Genomic DNA, 21743 nt, shown 5'->3' with positions numbered 1-21743 from the left:
CTAAATATGTACATTATATAATATGTACATTAATTCACCTAGAATCAAGTATCGTGCGATATTTGTGTTGAATTTGCTACATTGATTCATGTTTACAAAGTTACGAATGAAATTGTAATCGTGAAAACTCAATCACCAGTATTTTAACAGCATGGAGGCATCAAGAAGTAGGCTGAAGATTACAAAAAAAATTTAATCAATGTTTTACCGAAATGATAATAAAGCGAGCATGATCGGAAATTTGATGGAATTTCATTTAAATTGATGTTATATCTTAACGATGTTGCCTGAAAGTGGATGAAATTATACATGATCGCTTTCTATCTATCTCAAGGGAGGCAGCTTTTACAAGTTCATTCTTGCCTTTCATCTTAAAATCCAAGAAAAATTTATGCCACTTTGTAACATAAATTTATGATAATTCCACACGGCTTATTTCAGGTGTACGTTTCTAATCTCAACGTATTTTAAATATGCATGAATTTGCCACAGAACAATGTCCATTTATCTTCTACATTACTTATTGGGATCGTACTTATCCACTGTCAAAGTAGAGGTTAAATATTGTCTGACGTAGTCCAACGTCCAAATCTTTACCAAACTCTTTTGTCTTACAAGTGTAACTACAATATTTCTATTATAATATTTACAATAATTCTCTTAAAGGTCTCTCAAAAAAGTTCATAAGCTACTACAAACCTGCACAAAAGAAAGAATTTCCGATAATTGCGAATAAATTGATATCTATCAAAAGGTTTGATCCAAGTGAAAAAATTAAGAACTTTTTGACTCAAAAGATTTAAGCGTCAATTATTGTTACGTAAAGAAAGCGACTGAATTTCTGAACGTTTTTCAATTGGTTGATGGGTGGGCTTTAATCCCTTGATCAGGCTTTGTGTTACGTAACAATGGGGATAACGGGAACTGAAATTCGAATCTCAGCTCGTCGTAGATAGAGGCTTTGGAAACCTATTTCGTGTCTGTGTATGACGGCGGGGATCAGTTTATTAATTTTGATTCAAGTTAGGTACACCTCTGAATGTCATTGACTAACGTAGTGTTTTTATACTCTTTGGTGATACTTTTATATTGTACTGTATTATAATTATAATTTGTGTTACCAAGATTTGGACTTTGATCAAATACACGGATTACAGTTATTTTTAATTTTAGAAAAATTCGATCAACATTTAAACCAATACTCGTTGGTAATCAAATAATTACCCATATGAAGTTAAACATTGACGTCGTTGTCTAGGTCTCCAGATATGGTTGGGGTATCTACACTATACGTTAGATGGATGCAGTATGAGAGTTCATTGTACCCACTTTCTGCCTGACGATTACCACAAACTTGAACACACAAATGTTCCATAAAAAACTTAATTTTTTTTTTCCATTTTAATTATTAACGGGCTGATATGATGGTAAGAGGAAAACCATCGCCTATGAATAGAGCTCCACATGGCAGGGCATGGAACAAGTCCTAAAAAGTTGTGTCCATCAACCTTAGCCATGGGTTTTCAGCCTCATGTGCCTGTAAATAAACTAGAAACCACGCCCAACAGACCGGAACACAAGAAGAATTAGCTTGGTCTTGGTACTTCCCTGCACGTGTCACTCTCTGTCGCCAAAAGCTACTAAACTACTACTTCATTTTACGGAAGTCTATTCCAGTTTTTCTTTCAGACTAAACTTAAAACAAAATGGATTTATTAATTAGGGATGATAAGATCTTTGCCCATCAGTGACTTTAAATGATGATGATGAGGATGGATCATTTAAATTTTTTTGTTTGTACTGCAATTTTGTTTATTTTGTGGATAATATTGTTTATTTTGTTGCAGAGGAGTATTTGATCGGCAAGATAGCGTGCGATCGGAGTATACCAGTGATCGAGAATCTTCGCGTTACGGCATCGTGCAACAGGCTTCGATAGACAGTACGGACTCAAGAATTTGTTACCTGACTTCTAGTGAGGTGAGTTCTTATACTTATTACTTGTGTCATGACAATGGATAATGTAACTAATGTGTATAATAAAAAAAAAATCTTCAGTATCATCATCGTTCTCATCTAAGCTAATCCGATGCTATAAACCTCCTTTATAACGTTAAAAAATTGGATGTTCTTCAGAAGTTAAAACACAATAAAAATGACAGCGAGAAATTAGACAATTTGTTAAGTCTGAAATGGTACTTGTATTTTAAGGATTTTAGTTGTATTCATATCAAGATAAAAGTTGGTCATTACCAAAATGGTTTGTTTTAAGGGCACTCGTTATCTCGATAGATAAAAGTATTTCTGCACTCTGCAACGTCATTTTCATAGTTTCGTTTTATAAATAAGGCTGCTCTTTCGTTTTATATTTTGTAAGTATCATAGAGTAATTAAACCTCAGGAGTACTTAAACTTACAGTGCAATGTAAAAATTGTTGAGAAGCAGTAAACTCTAGCATTTTATGTTCCTTCAATAGGCCGTAACGAGGGTATGTAATTGTGAACCGGAACGTGCTTTTGGAATTAGGTTCTTGCTTTTCAGACGTATGAATTTATACACTTTTATCACTAGATACCGTAATTTTATGTTACTCGGATAAGTAACAGCAGCGGTAAAACTAAACTTTCCTCTGGTATCTATTTTATGTATTAGAAGCTACTGCGTTTGTGTTCATTCAAAATTGTTTATACAATGAATTAGCGATACAAATAAATTATTTATTATTTACATATGTAAATTGGTGAAAATTACAAACGCAAATTCAAAGGTTTCCGTAAAATAACCTTTCTTGATATAAGAAACCAATTCCCCGTTGTATTCTGTAGTTTTTGTTTTCTTAAATCTTGTTCAATAATTTGAAGGGCATGTAAAAAAAGTGCAGCTTTTATTGCTTTAAAAATTTTGGACTTACACAACCCGCTAAGACTCAATTCAATGAAACCCATTCATACTTTTTAAAAAAAAGGAAGACATACACCCCCTTTAGGGCAGGATTTGCTAAAACCCTGTCATAATGGATGCTAATGTACAAATTTCAGCTTTTGAGTTCAGTAATAAATTTATCCAACGCAAACTTGAAAGTCTTATACGGTACCTATTTAAAATACAAAAGTTTTAACCTAAATGCTGATTTTCATGTTTCTTCCTTGAAATGCGCAGGGAAATGGAGATTAAAAAGTTTTATGAAAGTTGTATGACTTAGTAAATTAGTATTTTGGTAAAGTATTTATAGTTGATGCTAATGACCTACACCGATGATACCACAGATGCTATAATTTCAAAGTTCAAGTTTTTAGGCTCAACACACACGTAAAGCACAAACGTACATACCCTATCTGTTTACTCCTATTTTTTATTTGCCTTATCGGTTGAAATTCCATAAATTTAATTCGTATCTTCATTCTTAATAGTCCAAGAGCCCGTGACTGCCAGACCTTCCTTTTATAATATAAGCTGAAAGTTTTTCTATGTATACCTTTAGTAAAGGTAAGAACGATCCCCACCCATTATACCTGGGTAGTGGTGGCTTTGGCAGGTAACAGGTAATAAAGGTGTATAAAATTCCATCTTAAATTTATTAATTTATAAAACTTATTTTTTATATATATCTGTTTGTAACAATATCACAACTTACGTCATTCATTACCAGACGCTTAATACGGTTCCAACCCTTCGCCAGACACCCCTAAACTATAATATTTTGTAATTTTACTTACGTTATTTTTTAAAAGCTGAATTTTATATATGTTTTTTGGGGAACTATAAAAAGATGTTTCTTTAGTAGCCAGACACATTCGAGGGTTCTATCATCCTGCCAGACGCATTGGAGTGCATAGAAAATGTGAGAGCGCGGTGCTTATGTACTAACTGGTGCGAGTGAGACAGGCCGTTCGGTTTATTGCGATCTTTTACTGCGCATCAGCTGTCGTTTACTCTGTATTATTCAGTGAACAGTTATATAGTCGTAGTAATAGTAAACATTGTAATATTAAACTGTGTTATTTGGTTGATAAATGTGATCCAGTTTTAATAAATAAATAAATTTTTTATCATGAGTGACGAAAACGTAGAAGAAGTTTGTTTTGTCTGTAAAAAAAGTGGTGAAGATCTAGTAATATTTTCGGAAGAGACTTTTAAAAAATGTCAAACTATTTTAAAATTAAGAAAAATACATAACCTCAAGTATAAAAAAATTATTTTACCTGGTGAATATATAGATAATCGTTATCACCGGTCATGTTATAAAGCATTTACAGGTCTCATGAAAAAATACTTCAGTAATGAACCTGTAAGTACTGAAAAAATAAAAAGAAAAAAACAAATAAGCAGTGTGCTAACCGGCAACTCATCTCCAACTTCATCATCAACACTCCAGTCGAGTTCAGTACCACTTGATTTGGAATCTCAAATAAAATCGCAAGAAATTTTACGTTCCCAATCAATCGGAGCACAACCTTCTACATCACAAGATGAATCTTATTTACAGCCTGTACCTACAGAATCTCCCACGACATCACAGGTAATTAAAATTTCTCCACCAAAAAGTCCACAATCTTCAACTCTTCAGGATCATTCTAATTCTTCTGAACCGGATGTTAGTGATAATAATATTTCAATTCAGGACATGATTATTTCGTCGGATAATATTGTTGGTAATAATGACAACGAGATCGTTTGTATTTTTTGTGATAGAAAAAAAAAAAAATTCGATCTAGAATGCTTCCGCTTCATGCAGCTGAAATAATAAGCTAATAAACTTCATAAGACGTATGAAAATCTAAATTTAGTGATTTTTTCGGATTATATTTTCTTATAAAATTATACTTTAATGCAAATTGTTTTAGAAATTTATAATAAATTTATTAAATTGAATTTCTTGATAAAGGATAGCTAATTTTCAGTACAAGATCGCAATAAACCGAACGGCCTGTCTCACTCGCACCAGTTAGTACATAAGCACCGCGCTCTCACATTTTCTATGCACTCCAATGCGTCTGGCAGGATGATAGAACCCTCGAATGTGTCTGGCTACTAAAGAAACATCTTTTTATAGTTCCCCAAAAAACATATATAAAATTCAGCTTTTAAAAAATAACGTAAGTAAAATTACAAAATATTATAGTTTAGGGGTGTCTGGCGAAGGGTTGGAACCGTATTAAGCGTCTGGTAATGAATGACGTAAGTTGTGATATTGTTACAAACAGATATATATAAAAAATAAGTTTTATAAATTAATAAATTTAAGATGGAATTTTATACACCTTTATTACCTGTTACCTGCCAAAGCCACCACTACCCAGGTATAATGGGTGGGGATCGTTCTTACCTTTACTAAAGGTATACATAGAAAAACTTTCAGCTTATATTATAAAAGGAAGGTCTGGCAGTCACGGGCTCTTGCTCTATAACTGAACACTCAAAGACAATTTTTTTATGGATTAGGCCTAGTCTCGTAACAGTCATGTTACGTGATGTTACATTGTCGTCATGTACAACGGACGGCTCAGGCCAACTAAGTACGGAGACAGGCCCAGGAAAAGAAGATAGAATTTAATATTTTTATATAATATATAATTGCGATTTCTTGTCTCTCATTGCCTTTTTCCAATAGTTAAGGTAGCCTGGAAGAGATCACTGTTAGTGATAAGGCCGCCTTTTTCCATATAATTTAGGTTAATGTAAGGTTTCCTGTGTGTGTTCCCTTAATTATGCAATAAAGTTGTTTAAAATAAATAAATAAAATAAAAATAGAAGGACCTGGCCTATTTTGTCCCCCTTAAAGGTGGTAATTAAAAATAAAAAAGAACTAGCGTGAACAGCGATTTAGGCTGATTAGTCATTCAGTCAAAAAACAGACAAGTCTTACCGTATGTACATAGATTATAAAAGGTTAAACATATACCCATAAAATAAATACGTAAGCGATCTTCAATTTTCTTCCAATTCAATTATCTTAAAACGTATCCACTACAGTCGTCCTCCTATCGTGCAGGTTAGTTCGAACAGAACTGTATCTGATCGATAGCTATGGGGATCGAATACCTCTTGATAATACATGACTTAACCATTAATGCTCTCAACTACAATCAGAAAAGTGCAGTTCGGACTTCAGTTATTTGTAAAATTTTCAATCTGTATCTATACTTAAAATAAATCTCCAACGGGTCCAACGGGTCGAATTTTGTACATACAATATCTTCATATATTGAAAATATTTGGAGGGCAATCTATAATTGATACTCAAGCCAACTGTCCATCTGTCAGCCATTCATTCTGAGCTCTGTGCACTATCTCCGATCCTATTTATTAGATCTACACCATATTTAGGCGGACCTCAACTGACTATTACAAGTTATTCAGGGCAAATAGAATTATTAAAATTGCTTTAAATTTGATGGAGTTATTATGTAAAGGCGTCAAGCACTTTAACCCCTGCTCCCAAAGAAACAGCTAAATGCTAAATTTCGGGATAAAAAGTATTCCGTTTACTAAAAAGTATTCCATGTACAACTTCGTACCTACTAAACTCAAATCATGCTAAGTTTCAGTTGAATTAATTCAGAAGTTTAAGCGTGATTCACGGCTAGACAGGAAGACCGTCCGACCTTTCGTGTTGTCCGTACTTAACTATCCTTTGTTAGTGATAGGAGTTGAGACTGATGGATACCAAATTCTCATGCATTCAATGACTTGGGTCAACGTTGCTTACCCTGCGCTGTAGATTAGTATGTGTTGCTCATATTGAGCCACACATTACCTAAGTAAGAACAGATATAATAATAGCCCACACCTCAGTATTTTGCTAAAATATGTTGTAAGAAGTTACATCGCCTCTTTTATAACTTAGCAATAGTTAAGCTAAATAAAGGCTTAACCTAACCGTGACTCATAAAGTTACTGACAAGTATGTAGGCATAAGGTGAGATTGTAGTCATGCACACTAATATATTATTACTTAAGTTATTGAAAAAAAACAAAGCTACGGAGATTGGTTGGGTATTTTTAAATCTTATTTTAGATTCATAGCGAAGTTCTACAATGCAAAAATCATTAACACGATTCCGGGTCTCTTTGTTATTCTCAGCCAAAATTTAACAGGCTACGAAATTTTCTTCTTTGATATTAAAAACGAAACCCGAAGAAAATATTAAGTCTTGCATCTCAGATATTTGATAAGTGAAGCTAAACCCTCACCTAAGACCGTTATTAGATCGTGACTTCGACGTAACTATACTCCGGGTATGATTAAATCCTTGAAGATTAAATAAGGAACCTGTATGAGAGTAATTTGACCAAGGGTTTTACGGCATACATATTATTTTGTTAAAACGTTATCAAGTTATTCTAAGGAGACCACTTAAGGTAAAGTTAAGTATGTACGATACAAATTTCAAGTCCTGATTTCAAGGCAAGTTTAAGATACAGCCTTTAGATGAGGATTCAAATACTATCCACTTACTGACTGCAATTATAACTATATATAGTATATTTTAATGCAAGTGCGAGAATTATCAAAACACTTGATAGCCAAGTTCAAGCCTAGAGAAAGGAACTGGTGATGCAACTACCTATTAAACAATACTTGAATTACACAATATTACAATAACTAAAAATATATTTAACGTGTTTTACACATGTGAAACCCCTTAGATTAACTAGAACCCCAAATTACGTAAATTAAGTCGACAATCATCTCCGGTATTCTTTATATTGAACTTGGCTCTTACGAGTATTTTACGTTTATGTTTTTTATAGTAAGCGGTCAAGATTTATTTTTAATTTTAAACTATTTCCATTAGAATATAGTAAATAAGGGGCTGGAAGGTTGTAAGAAAGTTATACGTTAGTAAGAGACCTAAAAATTAGAATTGAAGTTTATATGCTCTTAAGTTATGTATCAAACATGTTTTAAGCCATAACAGCCCCTGAGAACGGGGTGCAATCCTATGGAAGATTTTTCAAGTTTTCTTTGATACCTCGCTTATAAAAATATATTTAAAAAGCTAAAAATTGTCTTTCTGTGTTTCTGTCTCAATCATAAATCATAAACTGAACGGACATAGGCACCGCGGAAAAATTTCTTTGTTTCACGTGAAATTAAATTCTACTCTGATGAATCGCAGATTTCCGTAAGTCCATACTAATATTGTAAATGCTATATTTGTCTGATTGTTTGTTTTTTTGTTTACTGCCTATGTTCGGCTCAACCGTTGAACTGAACGGGTTTAAATTTGGCACACATGGAAAGTTGCGGACAGCAGCTAGTCTAATATAAAAGCCGATTGAAAATTCTAATGAGAATGTAAACTTCTTTTTATTTATTACCTTTGTAGAATTCATTATAAGTGTAGGTTCATTGGGTAAAAAGTAAACAAAAAAGTTTCATACAGGTACAATAATGTGATGTACATTCTTTTATGTATTGCTAAATCCCTACAGCACCACGTTTCTATGTCCACCAACATAATATGCATATATAAGTTTCAATGGACGAGAAACTGAATCAATAGCGGCTCTTTCTGACAACGCACAAGTATTTTACGACGTATAATATTTATTTTACAAGCCATTGGTATAACTTTTTAAAGATATATGCTTGTATCCTTTTCCGAGCCTCGATCCACTTGTAGCTCAACTTTTCCAATGGGTTATAAGAATATGGTTGGTTGAAAAATATTAAGAATGGACAATATTCAAGGCAACGTGGGAGTAAGGTCTGGGCCACATCGGTCGAGCTCGGGGCGAATCGGCGGAGTTTGCGCAGAACGCGGCGTTCTCCGCTGCGCCGTAGGCATCCCAATCGTATCCTAAACGTAGCATCAAAAATATTATTTTGAGGTTAACTTTCTCCAATAATAAAATGTATTAAAGTCAAACGTGCGTCCCGAACGCTTAAATACGTACAAACATTGTCGTGTCGAATGTCGCGGAAGAGAACTCTGAACCGAAAACTAAGACGTTTTGTTTGTGTAAATACAAAGCTATTACTATCAAGTGCACGGACAAAGAAGATCTCATCACCCTCACGGCGATTCTAGTTACTGGATATTATTTCTCATGGTTGTTACAATACAGTTCAACTGTAGCCTGATACCTCTGTTAAAAGTTGCGTGTTATATATATTAACATATCCCGCGTCAATTGTAGGGCCTATATCTAAATGTTAAATTCTTTATGCGTTGTAAATTGAAAAATTAGAAAATAAATGTTATAGAATTTAAATACTAAAGTAGAAGTTCCTGCTTGTATGTTGCTTGATCCACCTGTGATAATCTTTTCTAAGTGAATGTTGACTTTTGTGAATTACTTCGTAACTGCCATTTTTATATAAACAAAAAGATTCATTGACATTTGCTAAGTTGTGCTTATTGTAGATGAATTGGATACAGTTAAAGTTAATTAGAAAACGTTATTAAACTAAAACTCGTGTTGATAACAAAAGTTCTATAAATATATACCTAAAATAATTGTTGACTTTATAGTAGACAGTCTAAAAATCTTATACGTACTTTAAATAATATTAAATAGTTAAACAAGTAGTTTCTTAAAAAAATGTTTATAATATGGTAACTGCATGGGGGCCATCAAATCGAAGAGTGCTGTTTTTATAAAGGTAATACGGATCACTAGCAAACTGCTTTAATTTTGGTTTTATTCTATCTTCTTCCTTCATAGTTACAATTGAAAAAATATTAGTGAAAGAGAGCTTGTACTTACTATGCAACTATTTCATTCGTTTATTTACATTTCACAGATTTTTAACCTAAAAAACTTATATAACCAGTATGTATTAATATCTATATTTCAAAAAGTAGGTATTTAATATTTTTTTTTAACTTCGTGTTTATAATCTTAAACCGTAGTTTACATTTTTAACTAAATTCAATAAGTAACAGCAATATAAACTTTATAAAACTAGTTATACAATACCCGTTATTTTACGATTTCAAACATATAAGCTTTAATACGAAAAATTATACCTTCTTACCAAGTTACTGTTGCCAATCTTTACAAAAAATCCTCCAAGGGCATTAGCTGTAGATACAGACAAAATTTATTTTCATTTCTCTATTGTATTTTGTTATTTGAAAACTATTCACGCTTGCGAGGTGTGCAGTCTAATAGATTAAGGGGCATGAATTACTATGGATCTTGTATTACACCACAGAACAGATAATATGTGGATCTTAGCCCCTATGTACTGAATTGTTTATGCTATAGACATTCTGTATTATTATAAACGCGAAAGTATCTCTGTTTGTTTATTTGTTTGTTACCAATTACGGCTTAGCAGCGAAACCGATGTTGGCAGAAAATTGCTAAATATAGCTTGCAACCTTGAGACGCAAATTTTTTTTTTTCACCAGGGAAAATTAACGGTTTCCTGGAGATTTTTTAAAAAACCAAAACATACGAGAATGAATTTGACTTTGACACTATCTATAGCTTAAGCTTTGCGAATGTTTTTAGATTACATTTACTCATCTGCGGCTACTCATATGTCAAAAAATAATAGACACACCAAGACTTGAATTCAATGAGAAATGAATAAGTTACAAAGAGGAATACCGGCTTTGTCACATTTTATATTTCAAAGAAAGAAGACACGAAATAGTTATTTGTTACCCTTTGAAATGACAAAAGCATCAGGTGTTCGACTAGCGTGAACAAACGAATTCGGGAAAGGCCTTTTTCCTATTTTCCTTCAACGACAGGATTTTGTGAACAGCATTAGTTTTGCAGAATGGCTTCGCAGTGTTCTTTTCCCTTTATATTAATATTAAAACCTATACAGATTATTTACATTTAATTCCTAAAAAAATCCTTCATTTTTATATGACCATGAGGTTAAAATCACAGATGGTGTTTTAAAGTATATAGAAAGTTGGATATGGATGCCAGTACGGAGTACACCACTGTTCTCAGAAAGTGAAAAAACAGAACATTGTAACATGAATTAGAGAAATATTTTATTAGAACAACTACAAATGATTCAAAGCTTGCTTTAGATAACATACTCGTATCTAAGTGGCGCGGAACAGAATAGATAGCTGCTGAATATAAATAAATTGCTTCATACAGAAAAAAGCTTTATTTTGGGAGTAATTATGGGGCTAAAATGGAATAAACCAATGTATTATAAAGGTTTCAATGAAAATAAATGTGAGAGTTCATTAATGGCGGAAAATTCTTAGAGTAACTTCACGGTCCTTAAATACTTAAGACAATATTAACAATATTCAAAAGCCCAAGGTCCCATGATGAACCAGCGATGAATTCGTTGACTATTTGTTAAATATCACTTATTTCTTTCAATAACATTTTAGTATTTACTATCAAGAGTGAAATAATCATCATCATATCAACCCATCACCGGCCCACTACAGGGTAAGGGTGTCCTCCCACAATGAGATGGGGCTATGGCAGCTGTAGTCCACCATGCTGGTTCTGTGCGAATTTGTTGACTCCACACACCTCTGAGAACTCTCTAGCATGCAGGTTTCCTCACTATGTTTTCCTTCACCATTGAAGAAAGTGATTTTAATTGTGTAAAACGCACAAAAAATTAGAGGTGTGTGCTGGGATTCGAACTCGGCCTGCCGAAGTGAGATCAATGTCTTACCCACAGGACTATCACCGTTTTTTTGACTAAAATAATTAATGAAGAATCCATTGAACATACGCCAGTACTATTTGGTTAAGTATAAAAAAGAATAATAATAATATATTGAATTACACAAGCAGTTCCGTAGACACACGTAGAACACTTGGTGGTTCGCCTGCCCACGTCTAAAGTAGGTAATTATAATCTTGTTAATTAATCTGATTATAAGATTAATTAGTCTATACCCAAAATAGTATCTAGGTGTTCGACGGTGTACCTATCTTCATATTATAGAACATTTGAAACATTTTATTTTTGTATTTTAAAAAATTTAAAACGTTTTTTTACGATCTTCGAGTGAATTATCTAACAATGCGGGGTGATGTATTGTGAGGAAAGAACCCTTACAGGCCTTGGTAGTGAGATTCCTACACTATCGCGACATTGTCTACGTGGAGTTCGGCATTTACCACAAGATCTCAATTATTTATTATCTGAAATAACATTTTTAATTAGTTTTTTTTATTACAAGTAAGAGAAAACAAAGGTGCTGTTTTTCCTGTGGTACCTATCTAAAGGTCATAACAACAAGCCGCCATCATACATATTTTATGTATTAAAATAAAATAGTCGATATCATGATAATTTAATCAACATTGATGAAATTTGGAATTGGTTTACAAACATTAAGCCGAAATACGATGTAAAAGGGGTACACAATGGTGGAATGTTCTTTGTACTATTTAGCGAATAGATTCAGTTCATAGTGCATTTTACGGAAATTATACTTTACCTAAATACCTTTTAGCTTAAATTGATTTTTCAAAAGTGGGTTAAAATTCTTACACGTAATTTGAGTTTGAATGACAAATAACACGGGTGTCGCAATATTAATAAATAATGACTTTTAACTTTTTCCTAACCATGACCGCGCATAAATATACAACATATAAAATGTGTCCTGTGTATCATATAAAAATTAATTGCTGTTCTTTATTAAAATATACTTTTATCACATGTTAAGTATACAAGACAATTGACAAGCCTCATTGAAATAGCAATAAAATTTTCTTTTTACTTTAAGAATTCAAAATAACTTTAGAAACTTTACAAAAAGGTACAATGGCAATGTAGTAGCTCAAAAGTATGACCTGTGCATTGATTATGTAAGTAGGTCGTAAAGTTACGTTGTTGTATACGGAAGTAGCGCTTCAACAACGATAGGTATGAAACATTATGAGGCAGCCTCTATTACAAACTCGGCAAGCTAATTCAAACTTTGCAGTATTAATACAGTAAACAGCGCGTGAGTTGCTACTATCGTCAGGTATCCTAACATAATAGATGGTTATTATTATCAAGTGTATTTTAATAACAAATCTATTATTACCCTCATTTCAAACAATGAAACGCCTACGATGATAGGAAAATTTCTTAAGCAACTTCATGTTTGACGCAATAACTATTACCCACCCGCCTCTGTTTGTTTTCAATACAATTAATAGAATGGAAAAGATTTACATAATATATACGAGCATTTTCTATAAGCGTACTCGTAGGTATAAATATATTTGATGTAGCTTTTCGCACCTGGTTGTATTTTTATAAGGTTTTGCTTATCATAACATATCCCGTTAAATTTAAATAATACATGATTTTATTAAATCTCTTAGCAATGATGCTCTGGTACTTGAGGTACTTAAGAAGACATTTTGTGAGATAGCTTTAGTTTCCTTTCACATGATTACCTTAAACCAATTCATTTTTAAGGATTAATTTTCTATGCCTAAAATTATCATTGAATATTTTTTATTATTTTACATTATTTATTTTTTCCGCCATAAAATACTTTATTGCGCCTTATGTATAAGAGAAAATTATAAATAGATTTGCTTAAGATATACCCTTTTTTAGATATACTAAAGACCAATAAATATTTTTGTCGAACACAGTATTAATTATGATCAGCGTACGATGATAAAAAGATAGCTCACATTTTTTAACAACGTTTTTACGTGAATACTATATTACATCGTACAAATAATTAGTATTCGACGCAACACGGCATTTCGAGTGATGGTGCCAAACGCCCTCTGATGGTGCCCGGTGTGGCAGGTTATGATCAAGCTATTAATTAAACTGTTAGAACATGACCTATTAAAATTACTAGGTCCACTTCCACCAAGTTGGAGCAGTGGCTCCAACGCTGCTTGGCGGGCTCTAAAAAAGATAACAGATACCGAGGGAAGGCTTAATACGTTCCAAAGTAGACACCACCTTTTTTTCAATTTCTTACCCCGAGTCGGTAACGAACTCCGGTTGTCGTGGTCCGTAATGGAAGATTTCAACTGCAAGACCAACCCAGATGGAATGGTTAAAGAACCAAAAACAATTTGGCTATCAAAAATTATTATTAGAAAATTCTAGAGCGTACCTGTCATACGGGTCACTGCTCTTTATTCGTTTATTTAACGGTATTGAACACTAACTTAATATGAAATAGACTTCGGGACAGCGCTCAAAATGTCCAAACTAAATGGGTATGAAACGCAAAAACGGTATAAATTTCGCGCCAGTCTTAATTTGTTTGTCTGGCAGATTACACGTACAAAATGGGATACTGCGTGGTAAGAACATGCTAAAATTACTCAACTTAAAAATTACTCAACTTAAGTATTTCATACTTAAGATGATGGCGTATTTTTTCCCAGGAAGTAAAAGATTGTTTTATGATTTTAAACTATTGTTTTGCATAGAAACGCAGTATTTTATTTAAATTTGGATTAAATCTGAAAGCATCATTGATCATGAAACTAAATATAACAAAAAATAATATATCTGTCCTTTTCGTACGCGTTGCGTAGCTTAGACAAGAATAGACCAAGTATATGTTATTGTATATGCAAAAAGCTAGATGTCTATGGGCTATCGAACGATTCGGAACAAAGTAAAGTAGAGTCGCTTATTGTAAACAAAAATTGTTGTGATTTTTTTAGTTCTATTATTTTGTTCTTCACATTACTTCTAATTTATTTCAGTTTTTCAACATTCTATACGTTGCTTACTATGGAAAAACATTGTAGCTGATTACGACGCGACGAGGAGATTATTTTGATCTGATATAATGCCACCGCTAAATACCGTTGAGTATGTTTTTATAATTTGGTAGTAAATTGATCAATGGTATAAAATATTAGAACATAAAATAATATTTGTAATAATATGTTGGTAACATGTAAAAGTAAGTAACACATTTAATAGATGGGTTGCTCTGGAGTTTCTTGCGCCACTTTTTCTCTAAAATCTTACGAATACAGCCAACTTCATCCATCTTTTGTATTGGTTGAGAAAAATCAAAATGCATAGGGCATATATTATGACAGTAGCTTTTTGCCAATCAAAGTCCTGCAGAAATCAGTCCAGCTGATTTGGAAATTAGCAGGAAGAAGCAGACATACAGACAAATTTTTAAAATGGCTTTGTTTTTTATAATTACTGTATATTATAATTTTTCATAATTTAGAAAAAAACTGTTATTTTGACATTCCAAAAGAGCACTTATTTATATAGATTAAACCAAACCACGATATTCGAATTTCCCCCAGGAAATTCCAGAAAGTAGCTCATAGTTTGTTATGCAAATTTATGTGGTGTGCTCATAAAATTTGTAACATCTTTTGACAAAAAAGAAACGACCTTGTTATACAACTAAAAAGCAATAAATAAATATTTTTTACAATTTTTTTAAGTCCGTGCCAAATAAAATGTAGAAAGTTACTATGTATAGATCATATACTTTTTATATAGTATCGTTCCTTTTTATGCAAGGAAAGTGTCAGTAATTTTTACATTTTACTTAGCACCGACTGAAAGGCGAGGTAAGGTGATTTTGTAAAACTCCTCCCAGTCGATGCTGCTAGGATAGGTGATAGATTGTTCAAAGCAAAAATTATTCGCAATGGTTAATTCAAATTGAAATGTTTTAAATTATTTAAATTTGTATACATGTATATGTTAACATGGACCCTTTTTTCGTGAATTTTGTATGAGACCTGCCGTCCCATTCATATAACGTGAGTGCTATTGAAGGTTATTTTGGGAAAAACGTCAATTAGAGAAGGTATTTTTTTTAAAACTATCCTGGTTTAAATGCTTAAAACTTCCCTCATAACTAAATAAATCCGAAAAAAACCACAATAACTCCTCTCCCCGTTTTATACAATCTTTTACCTGTCTGTGAAAATATCGACAAAATCAGTTTAGGCGTTCTTAAGGTCAATCCGTCCAAAATTAGAGAAAACAAAAAAAATGCATCTATTTTGGTATCGACAGACACTTGAATTAATACACAGACTTCTCAATTTAATTTATTTATATTATTCTTACAACGACTTGCAATTTAAAGATGAGATATGGATACAATATTTTATCGTACAGAGTGTTGATCTAACTATGAATATATCTAAGATGAAGTATTATATTGTTGCCATAACATAATCATTTACATAGACTTATTAGACAAGATATCAGTTGCAATGAGCGTACAATCAATATGATATTGAATTATTGTAGTCAGTGAAAAAATCGGTTTATTTTACAATGATGATATGTTGCGCATCTTATTGAAAAACTCAAGGACAGTGCAGTATTGACTGTTTTTTGTCAATGTAGGGAACCAATAAAAATTATAGGTACCGTCGAAGAGAATATAAACACTACGTTAGTCTCCGCAGTGTGAGGGTATCGTCATTACAAGACGCGACGATGTATTATTTATAGATTCATTGATAAACGCTAAAGCCCGCTACAACCAGTCGTCTTCATGAATTATTAGGTATTAAAATACTTTCGTTCGCTGATTTAGACTAACTAGATGTCAAAATTATGGTTTTATCTTTTTGAATAGCATAATACAATATATATTTCGAATCATCAGTACATACTGGGGGAAAAGCATCATTATCATTCAAACCTACATTAAACACATTGGTTATAAGCTCGAAAAAGTTAGTGAAGAGAATCTCAGTTATTTGTCTATTTGGTGTACAATTTCATGAAAAAAGTGTTATGTAATGTAGAAATCAAAAACGTTTGTTAATGTTAAAGTTCAAATAAAAAATCATTTTAATCGCACCCTCCGTGTAACGGGATATAGGGGGGCCAGTGTTTATTCTTGAGCGCCGCAACCTCGTCTGCCTACGGACACTGAAAATTGTGTCAGGGTCGGACCCTATTGATCTCGCTTCTTTCACTCACTGCGACAGTCGACCCGTTCCCTGTCTGTTCCGGTTATAGCAGCACTAATTAATATACGAACGTAATATTTTTACTCAGTCCAATGCACACAGTAATAACTTTCAGGAACAAAAGGCCGTTTGAAGAACATAAATTCAAATTAAGCTTTTGTTTGCTCGTCCAAAAATTTATCTTTTTCACAAACGTAGGTACCTAAACCTTTTGTAAGAGAAGCAGATGATTTATTTAGCATTGCCTCATTAAATTGTTATTTTTTATCCCGCTGCACAACGCAAAGGGGAGTAATATATTGATCAGTTTATACGCTAGCAGCTGTTCCCAGCGATTTCACATGCTTTAACCGGTCTGTTCGTAAAATTTTATATTGGCCTCGTGGATATCTTACACGGCACGGGTCTCGTATTAGAATGAGAAGCGCTTAGGCCGTAGTCTACCTCGCTGTGTAGTACGGCTTTTTGTCACAGAGCTCTGCCGGGGTAGTATACTATCACCATGCTTATTTCTTCCGCTCAGCAGCATTGTTGCAATGCTGGGTTCTCATGTGAACAGGCACATAAGGCGTAACACGCCTTAGGTTGATGGCCACAGGGCAGCACAGGGAATTGGCTGGAAATCTCTTCACTTCACTGGAAATTTAACATGGGTACAGTAATGTGGGCAACCTCTAGCAAATGCATTGAAAACTTGGTTCAACCTTATTTTTTTCGCGTCTTGTAAACTAACTGCTGGTCCGAGCTTAATACGACAAAATTCTACGTTTTTCTATGGGATTATTTGTGCTTTTTGGCGATTGATACAGCAAGTCGTGTACTTTGGTTGCAAATTATTATCCATGGACCCATTTTCACATAAACAAAAAAGTCTGTAAAAAGAATAATATCCAACCACGATTAAATCTTTCACTGCAGTGTCCTCTATCGGCTTATACCTTTACAAGCGGATATTATAGAATTATATTGCAACACAAACTCCTTCGGTTAAGGTGCTGGTTTTACCTTGCCATACCTTCGGGCCTCGACATTATGATGCGAATCTTTATTCCAAATTTTAATATAAGCAGAGGATTTACACCACCGCCCTAGCATTTTTTAACGTATTGAGTTTAGATATCCCGTAGTTGACTTAACTTACTAATAATCTAAGTACTATTACTTCGGGTTCCAAGCATTCAGGCGAAGTATTATATTTCATAGTTCTGAATTTTCAATACATATATAAGTACTAATATTCTTTAGGATAGTTAAAGTCAATTTATTAATAGGCTTATTAAATTGGCCAGATACACAAAATATAATTCAAAACAATATGGAACATCTTCCTTTCTTACTTTTGATAAACTTAATAAAAGCTGCAGCCAGTTGTTTGCGTGATTAACGAACAACGTAAATTTTGCAGCGAATATTTACGTACATTTTTGAAATTAAACAAGTAATTAAGTCATAAAAGAGGTGCTACTTTTATCAAGTAGAAAAGCTTTTAAAATAAATCTTTTACGCTTCCTCATTTCCACAATCCCCTCTCAGGCATATGAGTTCTAGTTTAACTAAAGAATGTGATAAAATAAATTTATAACCCTTGAACAATTATACCATAAATATTCATGTATTTTTTTCCTGAAACAGTAGGCAGGGATAAATTGATTTAGTAATAAATTCTAAAATGTGTCATATTAAAATAGTTCATTAATTATTTTACTAATAAAGTTTTCTCTTTTTCAGGTAAGTAAATATGGTATTGCAAGCCGCAAAGGTAAGTAAGCATGAAATATTTTCCATGTAAGATTTTTCAAAATCAAAACGTGAATCGACATGAAACACGTCCGAGCAATTCGTAAGAAGACTGAAAATTCTTTAACATTTCGGCAATGTTTCGGGCAGGCTGGTAAAAGCTTTTAGAAATATACGGCACAGTTTACCTTACCTAATGGTAATAGTGAAGTCGTACCGCAATACATTTTCTTTTTTTTTTCATTCTTAAATCCTCAGCAAAATAAACAGTGTTCTGAATATTCATAAGTATGAAAGAGCATTGTTAAGAAACTCAATAAAATATTCAGTCGGTTATAAGTCCAGTAGTCTTACTTTGTTTCTACCTGTATTTATTTGTATTTATTTATGTATTTAACATGACATTCTCTAACTTAAAATATCTTTTAGTTAAATCTTTTATGTTTGTTCGGATCGAAAAAATTAATAATAAGACTTAAATATCATTAACTACTACTTATTAATTTGTTTTAATTTAGCAAAAAATAGAGATTTTTATTTAAACACGTTAAGTCGTTTACAAGTAGATCGTAAACTGCTGCTACAGCCCAAGAAGCCACAAAAGCCGCAAAAGCCACGTTCATCGTAACGTTTCATTCCACTATGTCAGCAGCAACACAAATGTCAGCAGCAAGAGTTGCCACATAAGATAGGAAGAGCATCCACATATGACAAATTATAACCGATTGAAATAATTATTTTTGTACTATAGAGGTTATAATATGTTTTAATTTTGCCCAAACTGTGTAGGTCTGATAAATGTGGTTGGAGATAGAGGACATAACTCCTCAGCAAACCCCTCATTTAAGGCTTAGCGATACTGAATACTATAAATTTTGTAGGATCTAAAACTAAATTGAATGCCACATCATAAAAGAAAATCATACGCAGACGAAATCACGGGCAACAGCTAGTATTAAATAATGCAGTGCCTTACATTGCGTACGTTTCTTCCATTTCTTACGGCAGGTTCTTGTTCAACTGATTTGGTAATAATTTTGGTACGCAGTCATAAAAAAATTACAATAAAATTTACATTTTTATACTATAGGCATAATATATATTTGTAATGTGCATGTCAAAACAATATAGATTCGATCCATAGTCATCCTTGTTTAAATGCTTTTTTTTTATGGGAGTCACCTTTAAATGTCATCTTACTGTAAACCAAATAAAGGGTACTTAATTAGGAGTTAATGAGTGGTATATTTAACTCAAGTAAATTACCACTTTTACTCTCATGATTTATTAATCGTCTGTTTTCTTTTCAAAATGTTACGAGACTTTACCTGGTTATGCCCTATTGCTGAGCTTGTGCTCATTTTCACCGTGCTGCTCCAATGCGGGTTCATGGGCTCAAACGATTTATTATCACTTTTAGTGATTTAAGCAAGGCTGAAGACAGTAATCATCACTAATATCTGATAATAATCATTAACGCATTAAGTTGTTTCAGCCAATTATTTTCTACGGGATACAGAGTATAATATTATCTCCTGTGATGATTTATCCATATATTGTATTTGTTTACTCATAGAACAGTAGCACTACAATGGTTTCGAGAGAGTCGTATCGAAATCACAGTTGATTAATGAGCGGTTATGCAGGAACACTGAACTGTAACACGATAATTGCTTAAATCAACATAACAACTGAATGTCTTAGTCAGAACTACAAATATTAGGCTTACAACAGTTAGGCATACTATGGCATTTAGTTCATGGATTAGCCTATACTAAAAGTATATCCACAATACAATTATGTAAGGACGTATGAGAAATCTATGTTTTGAAAACAATTTAATATCATACTATAAAAATAATTTTCTGAGAACCAAACCTGCTGAAATAAACTAGTTACACGCAAATGCAGGATGAAGCGGTGATAGCGCAGTGGGTAGGTGCTCGACTTCACTTCCGGGGGGCCGAGATCGAATCCCAGCGCGCACCTCTAACTTTTCTCACCTGTAAATTATAATCGGCCGTAGCTTTTTACCACCCTACCGATAAATACGTGCTACTAAGTGATTTAGCGTTCCAGTACGATGCCGCATGGTATGAATATAACAGTCATATATCTACCTCGCACTGCTTAACCTGCTACCACCTTAGACTGCATCACGGGCAAATTTTTAGTGGAATTAAAAAAATATATATTGTAGGTAGATTTTATTTACACAATGACAGTTAAAATATTGGTATTTGGCGCAGATTTCCCCAAGCACATTATGTATAATTTAATAAATAACAAAACCGATAATACGAACAGTTCTTTGTTCGAGCACTTCGAAAGCACCAAACTGCATAACTAGACTTATTGTTGATTTTTAAAAATGCTGTGTCAGTAAAAAAAATGGTTATAGTACCTGATATGAATTATAATGTTTTCATGAACTCAGTTTATTTATGATTCGGAAAAAAGGTGAGTGGGGAAGGTAAAGTACTTTCGACCTGTCGACATTTTTCATGACAACTCATTTACTAGGTATATGGTTACAAAAATACGTGAGCGAATATGCTCAAATTAGAAAAAACCACTTTTTTAAATATATCTCATGATCCTTATTGTAAAAACGCCCCTCTAGCAATTATAATAAAAATGCGATGAAGTTGAACAAGCAGAATCTATTCAACATTTCCCGTTACTGAATAGTTGCTGAAGCATGAAGCTGTGGTAGACGGACAAAGTTGTAACGTAAAGGAACTCTAAATCTTCCGTAAAAAGATTAAAGGTGTTATCTAATACGAAGTCTTAGCCCCGGGATAGCCACTAGTAATGATATAATATTGATTTATAAAAGACAGTCACGAATGCGCAATACATTTGACAGGATTCAGTATTCGATTCCGTGCGTCATTCATTTAGCGTCGTCACGTAGCGTACAGCTTCCGCCCCCTTTAGCTGTGATTGCAGTCGGTCGTGCTGGCCGTGAGGCCACGCCGGTGGGCATGCCTATAGCCGGGAGCCGGTGGCTGTATAAATATGGCAAAAAATTATAAACTAGCCATAACAATTTTGGACTAAAAAAGTTTCACGTATTAAAACGCGTTAAATCCATCTTTATTTCTATAATAAGATGTCAGCAACTAACAATTTTTAACGGCCGTAAGATTAA

The 21743-nt window shown here is 33.2% G+C and overlaps 1 protein-coding gene across 4 annotated transcripts in view; it reads left to right on the top strand.

The window, feature by feature from the left end:
• The window catches only part of LOC120625704, a 163947-nt gene that overhangs the window by 64682 nt on the left and 77522 nt on the right, over window positions 1-21743 (top strand). For all 4 annotated transcript variants that reach the window (XM_039892848.1, XM_039892847.1, XM_039892845.1 and 1 more), the window contains exon 21: window positions 1848-1980. In XM_039892848.1, the coding sequence (XP_039748782.1) occupies window positions 1848-1980 (133 nt within the window). The remainder of the gene's footprint in view (window positions 1-1847; window positions 1981-21743) is intronic.

This window comes from Pararge aegeria, chromosome 8 (genome assembly GCF_905163445.1).
Source record: "Pararge aegeria chromosome 8, ilParAegt1.1, whole genome shotgun sequence".
In the NCBI taxonomy this organism is placed as follows: Eukaryota; Metazoa; Arthropoda; class Insecta; order Lepidoptera; family Nymphalidae; genus Pararge; species Pararge aegeria.
Note: the sequence above shows the minus strand (reverse complement) of the source record. Positions and strands in the feature narration are given on the sequence as shown.